The following is a 21,933-nucleotide window of genomic DNA, read 5'->3' as shown; positions in this document are numbered from 1 at the left end:
GGAGAATTACCTCTCTCATATGCACCGCTGCAAACCCCCGCCCCATCTGATCTAGCCTCCACTCTTGATTCTTATCCTATTCAGAAGAGAAACCAAGGTTCCTCCTGGGCTTCACTATCTTCAGTGTCCTCCTTGTCTCTCTGTCCTGACTTGCCATAACCCTCACCACCTTGGGTATTCGGCTCCAGATACTCCAGACTCCTCAATACTAATCAACTACTCCTGCCCCGTTTAAAAAACAGAAAACAACAACAACAACAACAAAAATCCTACAAGTTAGTATTTTATTACAGGCAAACCTGTAGTTGGGAACATGCCATTTAAAATGAATGCCACTTATTTAAAATAATAACATCACCAAAACTAGGTGTGGCTACACCTAGATATTTTTCAGTATATAAGGGGTAAGAAAAGAATAGTTTTACAAACTATAATAAATGTGCAAATAAGCCTCCCATTTCCAAGAAGCTTGAGGTTTGCATGAGTTTGCATGCTGCCGTTTCTACACAGAAAACTGTCAGGAGCTGTCACCACAACCAATGCAGAAAGGATGAAACTCTAGCTTTGGGAGGCGAAATGTCATACCCACAGGGAAATGCTGCAGAGAGGGGATCCAACCCTGATTCTCCACAGCATTCTTCCCTGGAACCTTCCCTGGGCCACTTCCAGAATGTCACAGCTTTCACTATAACCATAGCTGGCACCAGAAAGCACAGATGTGCATGGGACACATTTTAAATTGAGCACTTAGATTTGTTTTGTTTGTTTGACTTCCAACGTGGGTTCTTAGATCACTACTTCTCATTCTGGATCAGATTATAAACAAAGTCTTCTCTGGCAGAGCCAAATGTGAGCTCTGATTTGCTACCAACCCTGCAGCTGGAATGAACCTCCAATGCTAAAAGTACACTGCCCCTCACAGCACTTCGAAGACCTGTCAGCAGTCCAGTAGTCCTCAAACCCAATTCCCCATATGTGAAGAATAATCACCCTAGCCAGACAAGATTATGGGACTTAGCAAGAATGTTGTCTCTCAGGTACATTATTGCAACTGCTCACATCAGATATCTTGCCTACCTTCCATGTACCATTAAAAGAACATCTAGAGGGATCCTGTTGCGTTAGTCCTCATGAGCATCGTGACAGATGACTGTAATCCCAGCACTAAGGATGCGAGGGAAAGCAGGAGGATTGTTTGACTTGAGTCCAGCCTGGGCTACAGAAGTCTTAAGACCCTGTCTCAAAAGAAAACAAAAATTAGCCCTGCCACTGACTCTGTTGCCCAGTGTCTTGCAGTCACACCTGTCACCCTATGCAGACCAGAGCCACACCTCCTGGTTGGTTTTCACTGCCTGCCTCTTCCTTTGAGCCTTTCTGCTCTAACAGCCCCCACTGTGACTGCTGTGAGTTGTCTTGCTCTGGCTCTTTGGATCCTTCACTCTTATTCAAATACCCCAGAAACATTTCTGCATAAGAACCCTTTCCTGGGGGAGTGGGTAGGGGAGCGTGTGGAGGACTTTTGGGATAGCATTGGAAATGTAAATGAAATAAATACCCAATAAAAAAAGGAAAAAAATAAAAAGAACCCTTTCCTAAGAACCCTCTCCATTGCTCTTTCCTCCCCTTGGGACTCCTTGCTCCATCATTCTCACAAATCACTGCCTCACCTCCCTTTATCTCTTTATTCAAAAGGTATGTTCTTGGGGGTTTTCCCTGGCTTTGCCTTCTAAAAATCACAGCTCACTTCCCTTCTATTCCTGTGGGCTTTTTTTTCCTCCTGAGCACAAGACAGCATGTCCTGTGTGTATTTGATTGTGTTCTTTGTTGTCCTTCTGTTCCATTAGTTCATAAACTAATATTTAGCACTCTGTGGAGTTATTAACAATCTTAGTCTGAAAAGGCAGAGAATTCATTTATTCTAACTGGGATTAAATCACCTAATCCCAGGATAGCCTTATGCCTGTGCACAGTAGGTTTTACTAACTGATTATTGAGTAATGAAAGGGTTTTTAAAATTATGGTCTTGTAGGCACGAAAAAGAGAGGAAGGGGAAGGGAAAGAGGAGAGATAAGAAAAGGCGAAAAGAAGAATGTCAGAGTTGCTCTGCAGTGACAAGAGAACCAGGTGGCAAAAGGAGGACAGAGAAGAAGAATAGCACAGGGGCTGGGGAGAAGCTCCTCTGTAAAGTGCTTGTCACTGAAGCCCGAGGGCCTGAGTCTCCTGAATCTACTCTAAAAAACCAGGCATGGCATGGTAGCATGCACCTTTAATACCAACAGTAGGAAAGAGAGACAGAATACCAAGGATCTCAATGGCCATCCAGGTTAGCCTTATCATTGAGTTCCAGGTCTCACTGAGAGAGACTTTGTCCCAAAGACAAGACAAGCTAGAATGCTTCTGAGGCACAAAGCAGAGGGTGACCTCTGGCCTCCACCTGAGCTAACACAGATGTGTACACGTACATAGACACACACACACACACACACACACACACACACACACACACACACAAACACACCAAAAGGAATGACGCAGAGTAGAAAGGACCTGGGGAGACTCGAAAACAGAAAAGGAAGAGCTCTTCTTCCAGTTCACAAGCTTCCACCAGGGCTCCGTCAGTACCAAGCTCAGAACTATGCAGCTCATCTGAGAATAACCAGGTCAGCCACACTCTCACGGCCATGATGAACTTGTAAGTAGCCTAATGCCCAAAGTGAATCCAACAAAACCTTTCCCAGTCAGGCCAGGCTACTCTCTATCAACACCTACTCTCTGAGGAACTTCATCTGAGCACACATGCAATGCCATGGTGCTAACGGTTGCTATGCAGAGTCACAGTTATAGGCACTCCTTAGTCTTCCATACACATACTCCAGCTCCTCCTAACGGCACGGGTGAGAGCCTCAAGTCCCTGCCGTGCAAGGACCACACATTCTACACTATACTTTGTATCTCAAGCAATGTGGTACTCTGGGATAAAGGAGATTGCTGACAGAGCTTTGATCTCTCTCTGACCTCAAGAGAGAACAGGGGCTTTCTATTCTGATTTAGCCCCCATTAAGCGTTTACTTCCCAATGGTGGAAGTTTTTTTAACCCTGAAGCAACTCCATCTTACAAAACTTACTTTGTGCTGAGACAAAGAGTCTTCTCTTTGCCAGGTTCTCAAGAATTTTATTTGTCTATAGTTTCATTATCCCAAAATTTAAAACATGGTGGAAACTTAAACTCAAGAATCAAAACAACTTTTTAGAGCTAAAGGTTTGATGTATTTACATAGTAATTTAGCAGCTCCAAACAACAGGGCAAGGACAGGTCAAATAAATTGCCGAGGTCACAGTTCTCCAGAGGTGATATTGGACTCAGTATTGCTGATCACCAATGCTGTTAGTCACGTAGTCATCTCCCCCACCCTCCTCATGAATGATTCCTGTAACATAAAAAGTAGTCAATTTGCAATATGTGTGGCATCCATAAGATTTCCTTAACCCTTTTGCGTTTTTTCTGATGTCACTTATTAAATGGGGAGAAAGTTTAGATAATAGGCTCATTGACCCCTGGGTTGCTGTATAAATGAAATAACTCACAAGAAACTACAACCTGGACACTCTTGGTCTATATACTACGGACAACTGGTGAAGGCTTTTTAAGCTCTGAAAGTACTTTTATTGCATTTTATTTATTTTATGTCTGGGATGGATGTGAGCACGTGAATCTTGCCACGCAGGGGTGCACGTTGGAGGACAACTTTCTTGAGTCAATTGTCTCTTTCCATCTTAAAGGACCTGGGGATGTAAATGCAGTTGTGAGGCCTGGTGGCCAGCTCTTTAACTTCTTGAATCGCTTTGAATCCACGTTTTTTATCCCGAGAATCAAAAAAACAAGACCCCTTTAAAAACGCATAAGCTCCTCTGCCAAAGAAAAGCAAGAAGAAATCAGATGTGTAAATAATTCTTGCTTTAATACTCTGGACTAGAAAAACCCTTTAGAGTGGTGTCGCCAAGGGATACTCCTTAAAGTCACAGTGGCTTTTAACCGGTCCCTGTGACCCATTAGGCTTCAGATCTCTCAGTACCGACTCCGAATTCAGAAATCCCCCAGGCTGTCTTTGCGTACATCCGCCAAAGGGAATTGTGCCAACTACAGACTCTGCGTTTGAGGGGCGAGGACTTTGCAGGGGCGCGGGACTGTGCGGCAGGAGAATCTCACCATCAGTGGGCGTTTAGCGCAGCCAAGCGACAGGCTGGCGCCAGGGCTCTGCTACTGGGAGGCGCCGGCTGAGGCGGGGAGAACTTTGGCGCTCAGAACAGAACCACCCTTCGCTGGCCAGTTGTGTCGCTCCTCCAAGGAAGCCGCGGAAGTGGCGCCTGGGCGAAAAGCCCGGCAGAAAAAGGAAGAGAGGAAGTAGAAAGGGAAGAGGGGAAAATGAACCAGGCGCTGGGGGAGCCCGCGGTAAGGTGGCCGGCGGGGAAAGGAAGCAGGTTCGGCAGCTGCTTTTCCGCACCCCGTGCGTGAACGCCCTCTCCTCTGCCACCCCAGTAAATAAGTGGGTGTCTCCTGAACTGAACAGCAAGAGAAAAGAAGCCAGCCAAGTGAGAGTACAGCTCCTCTGTCACTGCCGCCCCCTTGCAAGTCTGGCGGCTTCTCGCGGGGCCAGACGCTGCGCCCCAGGCGCCCTGCAGATGGGGTGGACAGGGACCCGGAGCTCAAGCCACGGGTGACCCGCGCTGGCCAACCGGCCTGCGGCGCTTGCGGAGGATGCTAGGCGGAGGAGCCCTGGAACCGCATCCGACACTGCCCGGCGTCCGCTAGGCTGCAACTTGGAATGCCCAGGGAGCGGTCCGGCTCCTGTGACCACTTCGCCGCGTCTAGGGAAGCTGCGCTCAGGATTTGGAGGCAGAGACCTCAGGCGGCGGAGACCTCCGGCGGCGGCTGCAGAGGGAAGAGCCGGGCGCAGGAGGGGGCGCGCTTTCTCCCAGCGGGTCTCAGTAATGAGGAGACTGAGTTTGTGGTGGCTGCTGAGCAGGGTCTGTCTGTTGCTGCCTCCGCCCTGTGCACTGGTGCTGGCCGGGGTGCCCAGCTCCTCCTCGCACCCGCAACCCTGCCAGATCCTCAAGCGCATCGGACACGCGGTGAGGGTGGGCGCGGTGCACTTGCAACCCTGGACCACGGCCCCACGCGCAGCCAGTCGCGCTCAGGACGGCGGCAGGGCGGGTGCCCAGAGGGATGAGCCAGAGTCGGGGACGTGGCGGCCACCGGCGCCCTCGCAAGGCGCACGTTGGTTGGGGAGCGCCCTGCATGGCCGGGGTCCACCCGGCTCCCGCAAGCTCGGGGAGGGCGCCGGGACCGAGACCCTGTGGCCGCGGGATGCCCTACTGTTCGCTGTGGAAAACCTGAACCGTGTGGAAGGGCTCCTTCCCTACAACCTGTCTTTGGAAGTAGTGATGGCCATCGAGGCGGGCCTGGGCGACCTGCCACTTATGCCTTTCTCTTCCCCAAGCTCACCGTGGAGCAGTGACCCTTTCTCCTTTCTGCAGAGCGTGTGCCACACCGTAGTGGTACAAGGGGTTTCAGCGCTGCTGGCCTTCCCCCAGAGCCAGGGCGAAATGATGGAGCTGGACTTGGTCAGTTCTGTCCTGCACATCCCAGTGCTCAGCATAGTGCGCCACGAGTTTCCGCGGGAGAGTCAGGTGAGAGGAGTCTGGTGCGTGGAGTGCTGTGCGCTGCTGGGAGTCGGGACCAGAAGGGGAGGAAGAGTGTGGGGGAAGCCTGGGTTTGTTGGCTTGTTTGTTTTTTAACTTTGATGTTTGAGGCTTGGACTATGTCCCTAGGCGGTAGGTTAGAGGACTTCAGTTGAAATAGAGTAAGACATTTTAAAAGCAGGCAGAAATAAAATGCGAAGTTGGGGGTGGGGGAGGGGTCACAGATGGAAGGAAGAAAGTGGAGATGATATGTGGTGGGGGCGGGAGGCAGTCATGTTTTGACAAGCTATGAGAAATCTAGTGGGTTCCAGACACCTGAAACTTAAGGTTCAGAACCGTGGACAGTGATCAAGGGTTCTACACTGGAGTGAGGAACAGGGGTGGGGCCCCAGACTTGCCACTGTCTTAAACTCCCAAAGGGCATTCAGAAAACCTGTAACAGAAAAAGCAGCAGCTGGTCTTTTTTACTTCTTCCAGAGGCGTGCCAGGGCTCTGTGGTGTAAGGAAAAGCACGTCCCTCTGGCTTCCCTTCAGTAAATGTAAAAGTCTGCAACTAGTACAGAAGCCACCGTGGCTGGCAGTCTTACAAATGGAAACCACTGGAATTACCGAGAGTACAAAAGATGAGGAGACTCATCTGTGGGTTCTTTGCCCCCACCTTCCTTCTACATTGTGTGGGCTCAGAGGCTGGACATGTGATCGCTGTAAAGAGCCCATTTCTGCTCTCTTTATTTAAGAATAAACAAATAATGACTTAGTTTTTTAAGGGGTTGAAAAAAATCTAAAGATATTGTCAGCAAAGAAACTATTTGTGGACTTAAGTCATGACTAGTAACAAAGAGGAGATGTGATACTCAGGAAGGAGACAGGGTCTTTACAGCAACACAAGTTTTTTGTGTTTTGTAGACTGCTTTTAGCATACCAACTCGTGTCATCCTTTTACAAGGTATGCGTGAGGTCAATGAATGAAAAAATGGTCCCATTTTAAAGACTGAGAAACTGAGGAAAGTTCCAGAATTCAATGAACATTGGGCTAGGGAGAGTCTAGAGATCTGCAGATTTGTAACTCAGCATCATTTTCACTCTGTCCTTTGGTTGACAAGATATTTTTCATGTCCCTTCTTGAACTTTTTGGTCTATATGCAGAGATATAGTCTGAAGTGAGTATGGCAACAGACAAGTGGCAAGTTTGATAAAAAATCTATGTCTAAAATATTCGGGGAATACTAAGATTTTCTTCTGTGAGAAAAGAAAATGAATCTTACATTTTAAATCTTAGGAAGGACAAGTACAAAATCCTTTCAGCAGTTATCCAGGCAATTTCTATTTAATGATGAAATACAGAGATTGGATCTGCAGAATGCAGGCTAATTAACTCTTATCTAAAATATGTGTGTTACCTGAATCTGGATAGCTATAAGCAGCAGATAAGAAAGCCAGGAAACATGAGTGCACAACATTGCCGGTGACCGAAGTGTTATAAACATGAAGCTGCATCCACAGGCCACACCGTTATTAACCCATATGCAGAAGCAGACCTAATGAAATGCAGGAGTCAGCACACGGGCTGCTCATCACTGTCTCCTTATTACCTAATCCTTCAGAAGTTGCCAATGACGGTCACAGCCACCAAACTCCTTCCCATTTGCAGATTGTTTGGCAGAACTCTTGAACAGCAAGAAAATTTCTCCCCAAATTAGCGTCCCTAGGTTGAAAGGGGAACTGTGTTCCATGATGGATGTGTGCAGCACACAGCACACTAAAAGAAGACAAGTGGAGGAGGGGAGGGGACATGAAGCAGTGCCTAAAATCAGAGAGCTTCCAAGCTGTAAGGAGGCTGAAAATGAAGCCCTCCAGGGAGAAACTTACAAACCAGCTATAAAGTGAATACTCAGCCAAGTGCATTTACTTCTGCTTTAAATCACTGTCCTTGCTGTGTTTAAATGGTACACATCTTAAAAAGGTAAAGATGACTGTGACTCAGACCTGGCTTGTCCCACTGAGGACGTTTCCTTCCATCTCTCCTTGCATTTTAAATTCAGACATACCTAACTTACTTTACCTGACTTTTAGTATATCAGTTAAGTGTCAACCTGCAATATTCTACATTCAAAATGCCCTATTCAATGTCAAGTCGCTGTAATATGCACTGTTAGAATATGAGCCCAGCTCTGCTTTCAGCAAAATTAATAACTGCTCTTCCTCTGGCTTCTCCTGGAAAGTGGGGTTTTCTCTAATATACTGATATAGTTTTGTAAAAGACCTTCTAGATATAAAAGGATGTCAAAGTCATTTTACACATTAAATGAAATCATCTTAATTCAGGCACTGTCTTTGGAGCCTATGGAACAATGACCTCATTTGTTGATTATCTGATGTCTGAATAAAGTATTCTAGAAGAAAGTAGACTTATCCACTCAACCAAGAAAAACAAAAATGTGTATGTATTCAGAACATTCCAAATTGCTTTCAGAGCAGGAGCAGCAACAGCTAACCTCTCCCTTCTTCTTAGGTTACTGATGGTCTTCATAGGAAGGTTTTAATTAACAAGTGATTGTTCACATAGTGTCATGACAGAGCTCTTGAATGGAAGGAGTTACCAATGAAATGAACAAAACTTGGGTTTTAGTTCAGTGTTCTGCTGATTGAAAACATAAGCACAGGGCTGGAAAGATGGCTGAGTGGTTAGGAGCCCTGGCTGCTCTTCTAGTGGACTCAGGGTCTATTTTTAGGATCCACATGAGGCTCACAACCATCTCTAACTCAAGTCCCAGGTGACCTGATGCCCTCTTCTGGCCTCTGTGTGGATCAAGCATGCATGTGGTACACAAGCAAACATGCAAGCAAAACTTATAGCAAAAAAGTATAGATTCAGTGCATTAAAAAAAAAAATAAACGTTTAAAATTTTTAAAAAAATATTAAAACATGAGTAGAGAGGTTAGGTCATCAGGGACTAATTTCCTTCAAAGACTAATCCACCAAAAGTAAGTGAGGCAACTATTTATTTTTGAGAATCATGCTTATTGCAACACAATAAAAAATTAATATAACATGGAATGAGTCAAAGTACATTTCCACGCAAAAGATTCCTTCTCTACCACCATATTCGGACTCATACCTGAAGCAGACTTATTTTATTTAGAAGATCAATTCTTTCTGAATTCCATCACTGTGATTTTCTAATAGTGATGTTGCAAGGAACCAAATTCCATTCACATTGAAGCTGCACTGAGTTTTGGAAGTTCGGTGGTTTTTTTTTCCTCTCTCTCTTCCTTTCCCATGGTACTATTTCTTCTGGGGATTTTGTATAGTTTCATCAAAGGTAACTCTAAGAATCCACCTGATGGATAGTGACAGATGTGTATTCTTCGCTAAAATGCTTATCTAATGTTAATATGTCGCATTGGCTTACATTAGCCAGAGCTAATAAAGTAATATAATTGGCTTAGACCCAAGATCATTTGCTTCAAATGTGACTGCAATAGTATGTCCAACTTATGTGTGTGCATGTACAGACACCCATGCATATTAAACATACACGTGTACATGTATGTGCACATGTATGTAAAGGTCTAAGGTGTCTTTATTCAGATACCAATGGCTTTATTTATTTATTTATATACATAATATTGATCCAAGAGTTCTCACTAGCTCAGACCTCATCTAATCAGCCAGTTTGTCTGGCTGTTAAGTCCTAGAATTCTGTCTGTTTTACCTCCCTTCACCCACCATGCCTGGCTTTTCAAAAAGTAGTTCAAGGAATCAAACTCAAGTTCTAGTGTTTGCAAACACATTATTTGTGAAATGATATTCCCATCCCCTAATATTTCCAATTCTAGTTGAATAGACCAACCGTGGGTTCATCTCATCAGCCATATGTGCTAATTAGTATGTTTATTTCCACACACATATTAATTAGTATTTTAGATGATCCATTTTTTCTGGCAATACTAAGCTAAGGATTTAAAGCTATTTATGAGGATTTGACTAACAAAACAGTAATTTTTGCAGGAGCAGAAGATGATACTACTGCATAACAGGTGCCTCAGAAAGACCAGTAAATGATGTTAATGTTTAAAACACCAGCTCTAAGTTGTGTTGGACTTTTTTTGACTTGTGCTAGGCTAGTGTGACCTGTGGGTCACAATCCATTTGGCATGCCTCTATCTACAAAAAATATTTACATCATAATTCATAACAGTAGCAAAACTACAGTTATGAAGTAGCAAGGAAAATAATTTTGTGGTTGAAGGTCACCACAACATGAAGAACTATATTAAAGGGCCGCAGCATTAGGAAGGCTGAGAATCCCTGCTCTGTGTGAAGCAGGGCACTTGCTCTCCCCACACCCCTTGGAAAGTATTTTTCTGTGATTTGTAACAAATGGCTGCTAGTGGTACCTAATTATTTCCAACTTGGTAAGTGATTTCTAAGTAAATGTCAAGTGATGCAAATTTTTTGCCTAGTAGTGGTATTTTTCAGCTTCCTTATCAAAATCGGAGGCTTGGGATTAATTCAGGAGTTTTCTCTTAATTTGATTCATTATTTTCTTAATTTGATCCTTTTTTTTCCTAATTAATTAGTGCAGAAGAGACTATGAGACACCATTCATTGAGGAATTAGTCTGTCTTACTTTTCTTTGTATTTACATCAACATCAGCTAATCTATGAATAATATATTTGGTCTTAACTATTATATGTTAGGCTTAATTTATAATTCAACATAAAAGTGAATACTAATTTCAGTGACTACGTGATATGTGCTTTGTATCTTCTGATGTTGCAGAAGGCATCATGCATGTTTGTTTTATGAATACTTTAGTCAAATTCCTTTCACTTTGGGAAAGAAATGGCCAAAAGCTATCTGATCCACTTCTGTCTCCTATTGGCTATCATAATCCTTTGCAAGTCAGTATCCCTGAGCATCTATTCTTGTTAATCAAAAGGCTGTTTCTTAGCCTTCTGATTTGTTTACTAAACCAAATGGTAATATGAAAGGTAACAGGGGTAAATCTATCATGTTAGATGAATATCTGCCAGAAAACAGTTGGAGCAGTAAGTTTCTGCTGACCCAAACAGGTGACTCTGATACTCAGGGAGGTGAGGAAGGAGAGTGAGCTCAAGGCCAGCCTGGGCTACATGGTAAGAGAATTTGACAAAGGTTCAAATATGTGTGTGTATAAATATTATATATATACATATATATGTGTATGTATGTATATAGTTAAAAGAGCTCCACATTTCTCGCTACATATTGTGTCATTTTATAAGAAGAACTAGATTCTCATCTGTCTGGGAACACATAGATCTGTTTCTATACCACTGGTAAATTTTGCTTCTGCCACACCTAACAATATCTTGAACTCTAGACACAGCCGTAGAAATTGCAATATGAAATAAACAAGACTTGAGAAACTTTGATCCTTCACTTTCATTACAGGATATCTTTTTTTTTTTAGACAAATTTTTCACTAATAGACACAGAGTGTACCCCACCCTCAATTTGTATGGAAGTTGGCTTATTCAACATTTTTTAAATAGAAACTGTTTCTTGATGAGAAACACAGCATGTTGGTTCAAGCTGGCACAGGCACCTCATTTCTTAATGGACTGATAGCAATTTGCAAACTGACTACTGAGTGCCATTTCCCCAGTAACTGTGCAGGGCTCTCCCAGCATGGTACTGCTCATGTTAGCAGCAACACTCAATACAGAGATGAGAAATCCTCTTGTCTTCTCTCCTGTCTCTTCTGTCTACTGCCACACAGAGAGAAAAGTACAGCACAAGTAATGTGGTCCTAAAACTCAGCAAGGAAAATAACATTTCATAACATATACTACATTGCTTTTTGTACGGATGCATGAATGGCAAACCAATGGGAGGCACTAAATTGATCCTTCCTTTGTAAGATGCAAGGACAGAGATTTAGTTGAGGATAAGTAAGCTAAGACAATTCTTGTCCTTTCCCTCAATTTCTCTAATCTTCTGTTGTTGTTGTTGTTGTTGTTGTTGTTGTTGTTGTTGTTGTTGTTCTTGCTCTTGTTCTTGTTTTGGTTTTGGTTTTGGTTTGGTTTGGTTTAGTTTGTTGTTTTCTTTGTATGTAGGGTCCTTGAACTTTGAGGCTTGCTTGTCAGGTTGTATTAGACCTCCTGCTCTGAGGGAGCAAGTGTGTGGACTTCCTGCACTGAGAGAGCAGGTGTGTTAGACCTCCTTCACTGAGGGAGGAGGTGTGTTGATCTCCTGCATTCAGGGAGCAGCTGTGTTAGACCTCCTGCATTGAGAGAGCAGGTGTTTTAGACCTCCTGCATTGAGGGAGCAGGTGTGTGGACCTCTTGCACTGAGGGAACAGGGGTGTTGAAACTCATGCGTTGAAAGAGCTGTTGTGTTGGATCTCAAGGAACAGATGTGTTAGAAATCCTACACTGAGGGAGCAGGTGTGTTAGAAATCCTGCACTGAGGAAGCGCCTGACCTTGGTTAATGTGACAGCAGAAAGAAAATCTTTCTCTGATTGGTCAGGGTTGGCTTGTGCTGCAGATGAGTCTTCAAGGGCCTAGAGTGATGTGGGATGGCTCCCTTGTCAGGCTACATTATACCTCCTTGTTACTTACTGAAACATTAATCTAGGAAAGGCTTCATCACAGGTCTTAATAGTGTCTGTGCCTTTCAAGGCTTTATCATGACTGCAGTGATATTATCCCCTTGAGTCCTATAAGGTAGAGAATAACATATAAGCATATAGAGAGGAAGAGAAAGCAGCCTTCTAGGAAGTGAGAAGTCCTCAAGAAGAATAAATGAACAATGCCTTCTGCGTTTAGCATGACTGGCAGAGTACAAAAGAACAAACTGTTAACTGTCACAACATGTGTGTCATCTGGGGGACCAAGGTGAAAGGTAGAGGTTTGTCCACTTCTAGCTTTGGCTGTTTAAAACAAGTTAGGTGCTGCATTTTCAACTATGGGAATTTAGTAGAATAATGATATGGAATGCTGTGTAGCTGTTCAAAATGAGAATACACTTAGTGACACAGAGAAGTAGAAAAAAACTAGAAAAGTAAACACAAATTATAACATATTTTTCAGAAAAGTGTAATCTGAAATTTCAGTTATAAAAATGTTAATAACATAGTAAATAAGAGCAACACTAATTGGACTGAGCATGATATAATATGTATATATGCACATACATACATACATACATATATGTGATTAGGGCCTACAGAAGAAGCTAAAAAGGAAGTAAATATAATGAATTTATACATGAAATGCTCAAATAAAAAAACATTTTTACTTATCAAAATACAGAGTTCAGGAGCTCAGTCTCACCAGTTACATCTACAAAACAACTCCCACACAAAAGGTTCAAGAATCATTATGGAAGATGCAGTGGAAAGACAGTAAAACCCAGAGGGTAGAGATTTTGCTGTGAGATCTTGTGTCGTACAAATGTCAGAAGCGACATGCATGAAGTCTCCCCAACAGGACTGCCTACCTAAAAGTGAACTGAACCAGGACAGAAACAGTAGACAGGGAAAAACCTAAGAGGCTCTAGCCAGACACAAAGAAATACTAAAGAATACTTAGAGCTGGAGAAATAGTCCCACCCAGGAAAGAACACAACTGATTGTTCAATACCAAAGACCATCTCTGAGAACGTTGTACAGATGGGGCCAGCTGTGTTTACTTTATTAAAGTATGTATATATGTGCAAGTACATGTATAGATGTAACAATGACTAATGAAAAGAGGTGCCATGAAGAAAAGGGGAAAATGATATAATTATATTATAATCTCAAAAAGTGAAAGAAATTTTAAGAAATATAAAAATGCCTAAAAGTAAGAACATTCCTAAACAGTGTTAACAGCAACTGTAATTAAAGAGTTAATTATACCACATTTTGCTCCAGACAAACACACACACACACACACACACACAGACCCTATATAGTTAAGAGAAAGAGAAAAGATATTTTTATATTTCCTCCCCCATGTTTCTCAAATCTTCAGTACCAAAGATTAAAGGGAAAATAAATCACAGAGTATGTTTATGTTGACCAAAACTCTTTTATCCTCATACTTGCTTTACAAAGTATATGGGACAAATATTCTTGGTTTATAATGCAACAAGAAAAATAATAACATATAGAGACAACATAATACAGGAAATAGTGGAGACTCCCACTGAATGTGATGGTTCATACCTACAATCACAGAAACTGAGGCAGGAGAATTGTTATGAGTTTGATGAGAGAACAAGAAAGAGACTAGAGTACATAGCTATATATTTTTTTCTCTTAGCCTGACAACTTCCTGGACATTTTATTTGGTAAACATCTCTCCATATGATCTTCCCATGCTTCAATTTACTGAATCATAAATTGTGATCATGTACTAAGTTTATTGTAAGTGCTATGTCATGGATGCAAAAAGTAGTACTTAAAGAGCAGGATGTTCTGCTGCCGATAAAGATGAGGATGATGATGATGATGACGATGATGATGATGATGATGACGATGATGCTGTTGAAGATGATGATCCTGTTGATGATGAGGATGTTGTTGATGGTGTTAGTGATGACAACTGCTCTTGTTGATATTCTTGCTTTATTTCTATAGTATACTTCTTTGTAGACAGTCAGCACATGTGTAGCTAGGCTTAGGACTTCTTGCTTTTGTGAACCAAGACAGAAAAATAAAGAAAACTGCTGTTTTGAAGCCCTACCACCAGCTGTCGTCCTCTAAACTGCATCAACAATTAAAATGCACTATAGAGATAGTCATTGGTGAAGTGAACTGTGAAGTTTGGTTATATCTGGTTGCTTCTTGATATGGCTCCAGGGTAGGTGGATTTCTGGAGCAGTTCCAATGGTTAAGAGTCATATTGGGGTGTAGCCCTTGCTCATCTGCTACCCTGGCTTCTCAGAGGAGACTCTGAGGAAGAACACATAAGAGGAAACAAGGGAAATGACACTCATTTCATCAGCAAAAATGTCAATGCTCAGAAAAAGATGCAGTTAAACACGTGCCATGATCTTGGGGTTCATGGGACATTTCTTGTTAAGTGTAATTTTAATATTTGTACATGAATATAATGTGGTTTGATCAAATGATCAAACATGCACCTATTTATTTCTCTCCAATTCTTTTCCTTCCCCCACCATTTTCCTCCAAATAGCTCTAGTGCTCTCTCTCTCTCTCTCTCTCTCTTTCTCTCCTCTCCTCTTCTTCCTCTTCCTCTTCCTTCTCCATGAATTCATTCAATGGTTGAATATTTCTTGTAATAGCAGCTACCAGCTCCCATCTTGGTTAATTAGAAAAGATGTGACAGAGATGTAGGATAGTGTGGGGGGGGGGGAGGGTGTTGGTGTGGGTGTGTGCATGCATGCAAGCACACACACACAGAATTTGATTATTTGACTAAGTGGTATGCATAATGGTTCCTCAAAGATTTTCACGTCCAAACTCTCAGAACCTGTGAAGATGTGACTATGTTATGTATCACAAGATTGACAGGTTACATTAGTATAGTCATATAAATTCAGTGTAAGCACAAGTGTCTGTGTATGAATGATGCAGGAAGAAGCCAGATTGTGGTAGTACAATGACAGAAACAGATTGAGTTGATTTTCTGGAAGGGAACTAAAAGATATGGAAAAAAGGAGCTGTCTTAGTCAGGGTTTCTATTCCTGCACAAAGATCATGACCAAGAAGCAAGTTGGGGAGGAAAGGGTTTATTTGGCTTACATTTCCATACTGCTGTTCATCACCAAGGAAGTCAGGACTGGAACTCAAGCAGGTCAGAAAGCAGAAGCTGATGCAGAGGCCATGGAGGGATGTTCATTACTGGCTTGCTTCCCCTGGCTTGCTCAGCCTACTCTCTTATAGAACCAAGACTACCAGCCCAGAGATGGTCCCACCCACAAGGGGCCTTTCCCCCTTGATCACTAATCGAGAAAATGCCTTACAGTTGGATCTCATGGAGGCATTTCCTCAACTGAAGCTCCTTTCTCTGTGATAACTCCAACTGTGTCAAGTTGACACAAAACTAGCCAGTACAGGAGCCATAAGCCAGAAAACACTAGCATCCACTGAAATCTGCAAAGGGAAGGGAACAGAATCCTCTTCACACATCACAGCAAGGAGACTACCCTGACCCCATCTTGACTTCAGGCCAATGAAACAGACTGAGACTTTCAGTGTAGGTAATAAAGGCATGAGGTGTTCTCCTAAATCATTAAGTTTCTAGCATTTTGTTATAGCTACAATTAAAAAGAATACTTATCCACTCAGACTTATAAGGAAAAGAGACAAGGAAGAGATAGAAAGATGTGGCCTGGCCTTTCTCACCTTGGGAAAGCAACTTCTAGTTTAACATATGGATTTTGGAGCTGAAGAAAAAATTTGAGTGATCTAGTGTATGCTCTTATCTTCTAAAACACAGTAGTTCTAGACCAGCTCTTTCCTTCCACATACTGTGAAGCATAATCTCTTAGCTTTTTACTGCTGTTATGCCAAGCTAGCTGAATGGCAAGCTATTGGCCCCATTTTGCATCTTGCCAAAAGAGTAGTGGTGTCACAGATATGCACTACCTCTGGGAATTTGAACTCAGGTGTCATGATTTTTGTCAAGCACTTTACTCACTCATGTGAAGTGGATCCCTTTTGTTTTATTGGATGCTGAAAATATCCACGCTGGATGCACACAACTTTGAGGGACTTTTCTCTTTTTTTTCTGTTAATTTATTTATTTATTAACTTTACATTCCCCCTCTCATCCTAGTCCCCCCCCTCACACAACTCTTCCCACATCCCTTTCTCCTCTGAAAAAGGGGAGGGACACGCTAGGTACCAACCCACCCTGGCACATCTTCTCTCATCGAGACCAGACAAGGCAGCCCAGTTAGAGATATAGGATCCACAGGCAGGCAACAGAGTCAGAGGCAGCCCCATTCCAGTTGTTGGGGAATGGAATGAAGACCAAGCCACACATCAGCTACATTTATATGGAGGGCCTAGATCCAGCCCACATACGCTCTATGGTTGGTGGTTCAGTTTCTGGGAGTCCCCAAGGGTGAGGGAGTTTTCTAATTACAACACCAATGTATGTGGACACCCCACCTCCATGTATGTCCACATATGTGTATTTGCAATTCATTTTTGTGTTTCTCAGGACTCTGTAAGTGGCTGAATCTGTACCATTACAATCAATGCCTCTACCCATGTATTTCCAGAGCTCTACCTGAACAGTCCTGTGACCCTCCTAGCAACAACTTACAAATGGACTGTCAGTACTCTCTCCTCAACAAGGGGTGGTTATTCGCTAAACTTTCTTGACAGTATTGCAGTACCTAGCACTCGAATGGAAATACAAGCTGTACGCAGCCCACTGGTGTTTTGTGGTTTGGATTTTGTTTGCTGTTTTGTATTGAAGGCCCCAACTGGAAGTCAAACAGAAGCTGGATTAATACACCCAAGATTAAAAGTAACATTTGTTTCCATGAACAAATTTGAAAAATTATTTTATTTGTATTACTGTTATGCCTATATGTATGCATGCATGCATGTATGTATGTATGTATGTATGTGTGTATGTATGCATGCATGCATGCATGATGTGCATGATTGGTACCTGCTGAGGTCAGGAAAAGGAGCATTTTACACATAGGAATGGAGTTATGGAAAGTTGTGAGGTATCATGTGTGTGCTATGAGTCGAACCCTGGTCATCTCTGCAAGACATGTTCTTAACTGCTGGGTCAACTCTTCAGACACTGATGAACAAAATTTTTTATATGTTTTTATTAATCAAGGCCTGGTTCGATTGTAGAATGCTCTATTCCAATCAGATTGATTGCATTAAACCATTTGCTTCTGGGTATGTGGATCAAACCTGGGAAACAAGCCTGCACAGAGACTCATATACACAAAGGCTATGGTGCTGTTGCCCTACAAACAGTTAGATCTCATCACACACTGGGTTCTATATATAAGAAAGAGCTCTAAGGCTGGATAGATGGCTCCACCATTAAAGGGTAGGCTCACAACCAAAAATATAAGAAATGCTTTAATGCATGTAAGGACAAATGATAAATCCACTACCTGAATGAGTTTTGAGTGCCTTCACCTGGTGGCAGGCATGCAGTGCCATCTAGTGCATTGTAAGATATGGCTGTAAATACAAAAATCCTGAGACTCAAAAGGATGTCAAGCTACTACCTAGTTTCTTTTCTGGCCTTTTGACTGTGAAGAATGCAGGTTAATCCATCAAAGGGAAGCCTTCTTCCACTTTATACTAAGATGCAAAGACCTCAGCTACTCAGCCAATGCAACTAGATACCATGATGTAAGATAGATATCTCCAGTGTATGTCCATGAGGCTTGGGACAAAAATAGGAAGACTCTTGCTAACTTTGAAAACGTATCCTGGTAACGTTTTAGTAAGTGTATTTTTCTAACACTCTGGTTCTGTAGCCATTTGTTATGTGGAGAACCCAATTTATTTCACTCACTTCTTTGTCTCCATTAAAACAATATCCTTGCAGATATTTCTTACAATTAATAAATGTCAAATATAAAATGAAAACTATCCAGAAATCTACCAAAGATGAAGATGTGTGTGTGTGTGTGTGTGTGTGTGTGTACACTGAACAATTGGGACAAAGCTGTATTATATATGTCCCTGATAACTTCTCCATTTATTGCAAATGCCTTCCCATGTCATTAATATTTTCTTTGAATGGTTTATTTAATAATTATTTTACTTCACCCCTGTTGTTTAAACTCATTGTCCATTAAAATATAGACAACTGCAATTCATGAGACTTTACAAAACAAAACTTCCTTCATATTCATGGTGCTATGGAATACTCCCTGTTCATGTCCTGTAACATCATCTGGAATCTTTTCCTGTTATTTCTCTATTGTTTACCAATGATGCTTTGATCTTCAACTCTTTATAACAAGCAGTGCTACACTGTTCATTATGATACAATCTATTCAAATTCAGATGTTTAATCTTAATGAATCAAAATGATATACATTTTGGCCTACCTTCTTCAAGCACAAAAACCACTTTTCAAGAGAACGGAGGACAAAGATAGGTAGCAGCCCAATTTGTTCAGCAAACATGGCATAGATAACTCAGTTTTCAGAGTATGTTCCTTTAGACAGTGCTTCCAGGAGCAAGGGAGCAAGCGAAGCATGGAGGGTGTGGCCTGCCTGCAGCAATGAAGAGTAGTAGTGTGGAATGCACTGTCCTCTGCCTTCCTCCCTGGATCTCTCTCACATCCACTCCACCCTCCTCTCTGGATACCAGCTTGGTCCCTATTTGCTGCAATCTGTTCATGGATGTGGCTCTCAGCACAGGAAAGTCTGAAGACTGCACAACTTGGCATTTGTCTTAGTTAGGCTTTTACTGCTGTGAATAGACACCATGACCAAGGCAACTCATAAGCACAACATTTGATTGGGGCTGGTTTACAGGTTCAGAGGTTCAGTCCATTACCCTCCAGGTGGGAGCATGGCAGCATCTAGGCAGGCATGATAAGTGAGGAGCTGAGAGTTCTACATCTTGTTCTGAAGCTTGTTCCAGTCAGCTAGGAGGAAGCTTTCAAAGCCCACCCCCACAGTGACACACTTCCTTCAGTCAGACCACACCTACTCCAACAAGGCCACACCTCCAAATGGTGCCACTCCCTGAGCCAAGCATATTCAAAACACCACAGCATCTCTAACAAACCACCTGACTATGTTTCTTATATCTCTCATGCCAAGTTCTCCAGCCCCTCTGCTGGGCTCAATCCACACAACGTAATACTCTCCATCCCCAGTTATTGTGTACCTCTCCTCTTAGTCCAATCAGCAGCAACCATGTTCCTGAATGAGGAGCTCATTCTAAATCTACCAAATCAGCACTTAAACATCCCTCCCCTGCAGTCTGAGAACTCACATTCTAACAGGAGAGATGGCAAATAAGGCACATGAACTGATAATTAAGTGATGGGACTTCTATGAGGTGAAGACAAGCCAATGGAGAAAAATGAAGTCGTGTAAAGGACTGAGAGATATTGAGTTGGTCAGATGAGGTCTGCCTGAGGAGCAACCCCAGAGCAGAGATTGAAGTAGGGAGAAAACCACAGAGCCAGTGATGGACAGGCACTACAATTCAGCAAAGAAAAATGTATAAAGATCCCAAGGCAGGTGTGGGCACAGCGGTGTTAAATGAGAGAATAGATGGACTGTCCTTTGAACCACCCATTCACAACACAGTCTGTACATGGGTACGGTCCAAACAAGGAACTGTATAACTGAAGCAATAACCACATCTAATGTGCCACATGCTGTAGCACCAGGAGCCTCTCTGTGGCTGGAATGGCAAATGTAACTCCATTTCTCTCCTTAAGCTCAAAATACTTAACAATACCCTAAGATGTTTGCCGTCATCCATATGGGTTTTCATATCTTATACTTTTCTCTTCACACCAAATTCTGCTACCTTCTTCATTATATGATTTCTGCATATCTATCTTTCCTTACTTTCAGTGCTTACTGACATTCTTAAACAGCTTTTAAACCTCCAGTTTCCTTCCATAACCATGCTGCACCTGCTGCTAGATAAACCTTCCTAAAGCAATGTTCATTCATCCATCCACCCATTCATTCAGGACTTATTATGTAACTCAATGCAGTGAGCTTCATGCCACCTCTCTGGTTTTTTTTTTTAAGCATTTTTTAAACATTTTGGTATGTAATGGGCTTCTTTTTTCTTCATGCTCCAGCACTCCAGTTGGATGAAGCATGCACCTTGAAAATGATCAGTCACTACTATTCACCCACTGACATGCAAGAATTCGGACACATCTTCTCTATAGCTAGGTAAAAAATCAGGTAAATAGTTAGCAGAAAACTTACAGAGCTGGTCCTCAAGGCCTTTCAGCAACATGCACAATGAACTCTCTGCTCTTCTGTTGACAAGCAGGTACCCACAAAGTACAAGATCTCTGGGAATTACAGCATGTATAGAATTTTTAACCAATCCTTGTATTTTTCTTTTTAAAAGAAGATTTCTGAATTTATACAACTGCATGGAAAGACAGTGATACAGTCAAGCTGTCACAACATGTTAATAAATTATGCCCAATTCAAGATTGATTTTTGTATTGAAACAATATCATCCATGGCTTTTAAGACCTTGGGAAAGGATGCCAAAGCCTTCTTGATCCATCTATCAGTAGAATAATGTTAACAACCCTGTAGTTGTTAAATATCATCTGAAACAGAGGTATTTATCCAAAAGATAATGGAGCAAGAAGGAAAGACAGATACTTAGCTTTACATCCTAGGTCCAGAACCATACTAATCAACCATACTAATCTTAATCAGTATTAAGGTGATAGGAATATCCCAATCTTGTTGCATCCTTATGTAATGAATCAGAGTGGTTTCTCAATCTCTCTCTCTCTCTCTCTCTCTCTCTCTCTCTCTCTCTGTGTGTGTGTGTGTGTGTGTATGTGTGTGTGTGTGAGATGTGTGTGTATTGTGTATGCATGTGTGTATGTGTGTGTTCATGTGTGCACATGCATAAGTGTGCATGCATATTTGTTCACTGCATATGGATGGCCAAATTTTATGTTGGGTACCTTCCTTCACCTTATTTTTTTGAGATAAGTTCAGTGGCTGAACCTGGCTGGAGCTCACCAATTTGGCTAGACCAGCTAGACTGGCTATCCAGCAAGACAGAAATTCTTCCATCTCTGTATACTTCCAGCCCCCCAGCACTGGAATGCATGCATGATGTCACACCTAACTTTGCTACATGAGTGCTAAAGTTCAACACTAATCCCTCAGTCATCTCCCTAGCCCTCAGAGTGGGTTATTCATGTTGGTCAATAGCAGCCGCAGACACACACACACACACACACACACACACACACAGAGAGAGAGAGAGAGAGAGAGAGAGAGAATGAATGAGGGAGGGAGGGAAGGAGGGAGGGAGGGAGGGAGGGAGGGAGGGAGGGAGGGAGGGAGGGAGGGCGAGAGAAAGAGAGAAGAAAGAGAAAGCAGATTTTATATTTTCCTGACAGGACCTTGAAAACATGGCAAGATGTTCCTACCATCACAAAGAGAAATAAAAACACTCAGCTGCCTACTTTTGACCTAAGAAGGAAAACTGGAGTTTAGGGAGCTGATATGATAGGTAGATGACCAGTAGATGACAGCCAAGACAAAGGTTGGAAT

At 42.4% G+C, this 21,933-nt stretch overlaps 1 protein-coding gene across 4 annotated transcripts in view; it reads left to right on the top strand.

The window, feature by feature from the left end:
• The first annotated feature begins 4,047 nt into the window (after window positions 1-4,047).
• Grin3a (glutamate receptor ionotropic, NMDA3A) overlaps window positions 4,048-21,933 on the top strand; it is a 184,413-nt gene continuing 166,527 nt past the window's right edge. For 2 of the 4 annotated variants that reach the window (XM_006537913.4, XM_006537914.4), the window contains exon 1: window positions 4,048-5,688. In XM_006537913.4, coding sequence (XP_006537976.1) covers window positions 4,990-5,688 — 699 coding nt within the window. In that variant the 5' untranslated portion in view covers window positions 4,048-4,989. The remainder of the gene's footprint in view (window positions 5,689-21,933) is intronic. The other 2 variants (NM_001033351.2, NM_001276355.1) reach the window with 1 other exon arrangement.

This window comes from Mus musculus, chromosome 4 (assembly GCF_000001635.26).
Source record: "Mus musculus strain C57BL/6J chromosome 4, GRCm38.p6 C57BL/6J".
Taxonomy (NCBI): Eukaryota; Metazoa; Chordata; class Mammalia; order Rodentia; family Muridae; genus Mus; species Mus musculus.
This window is presented reverse-complemented; position numbering and strand designations above follow the sequence as displayed.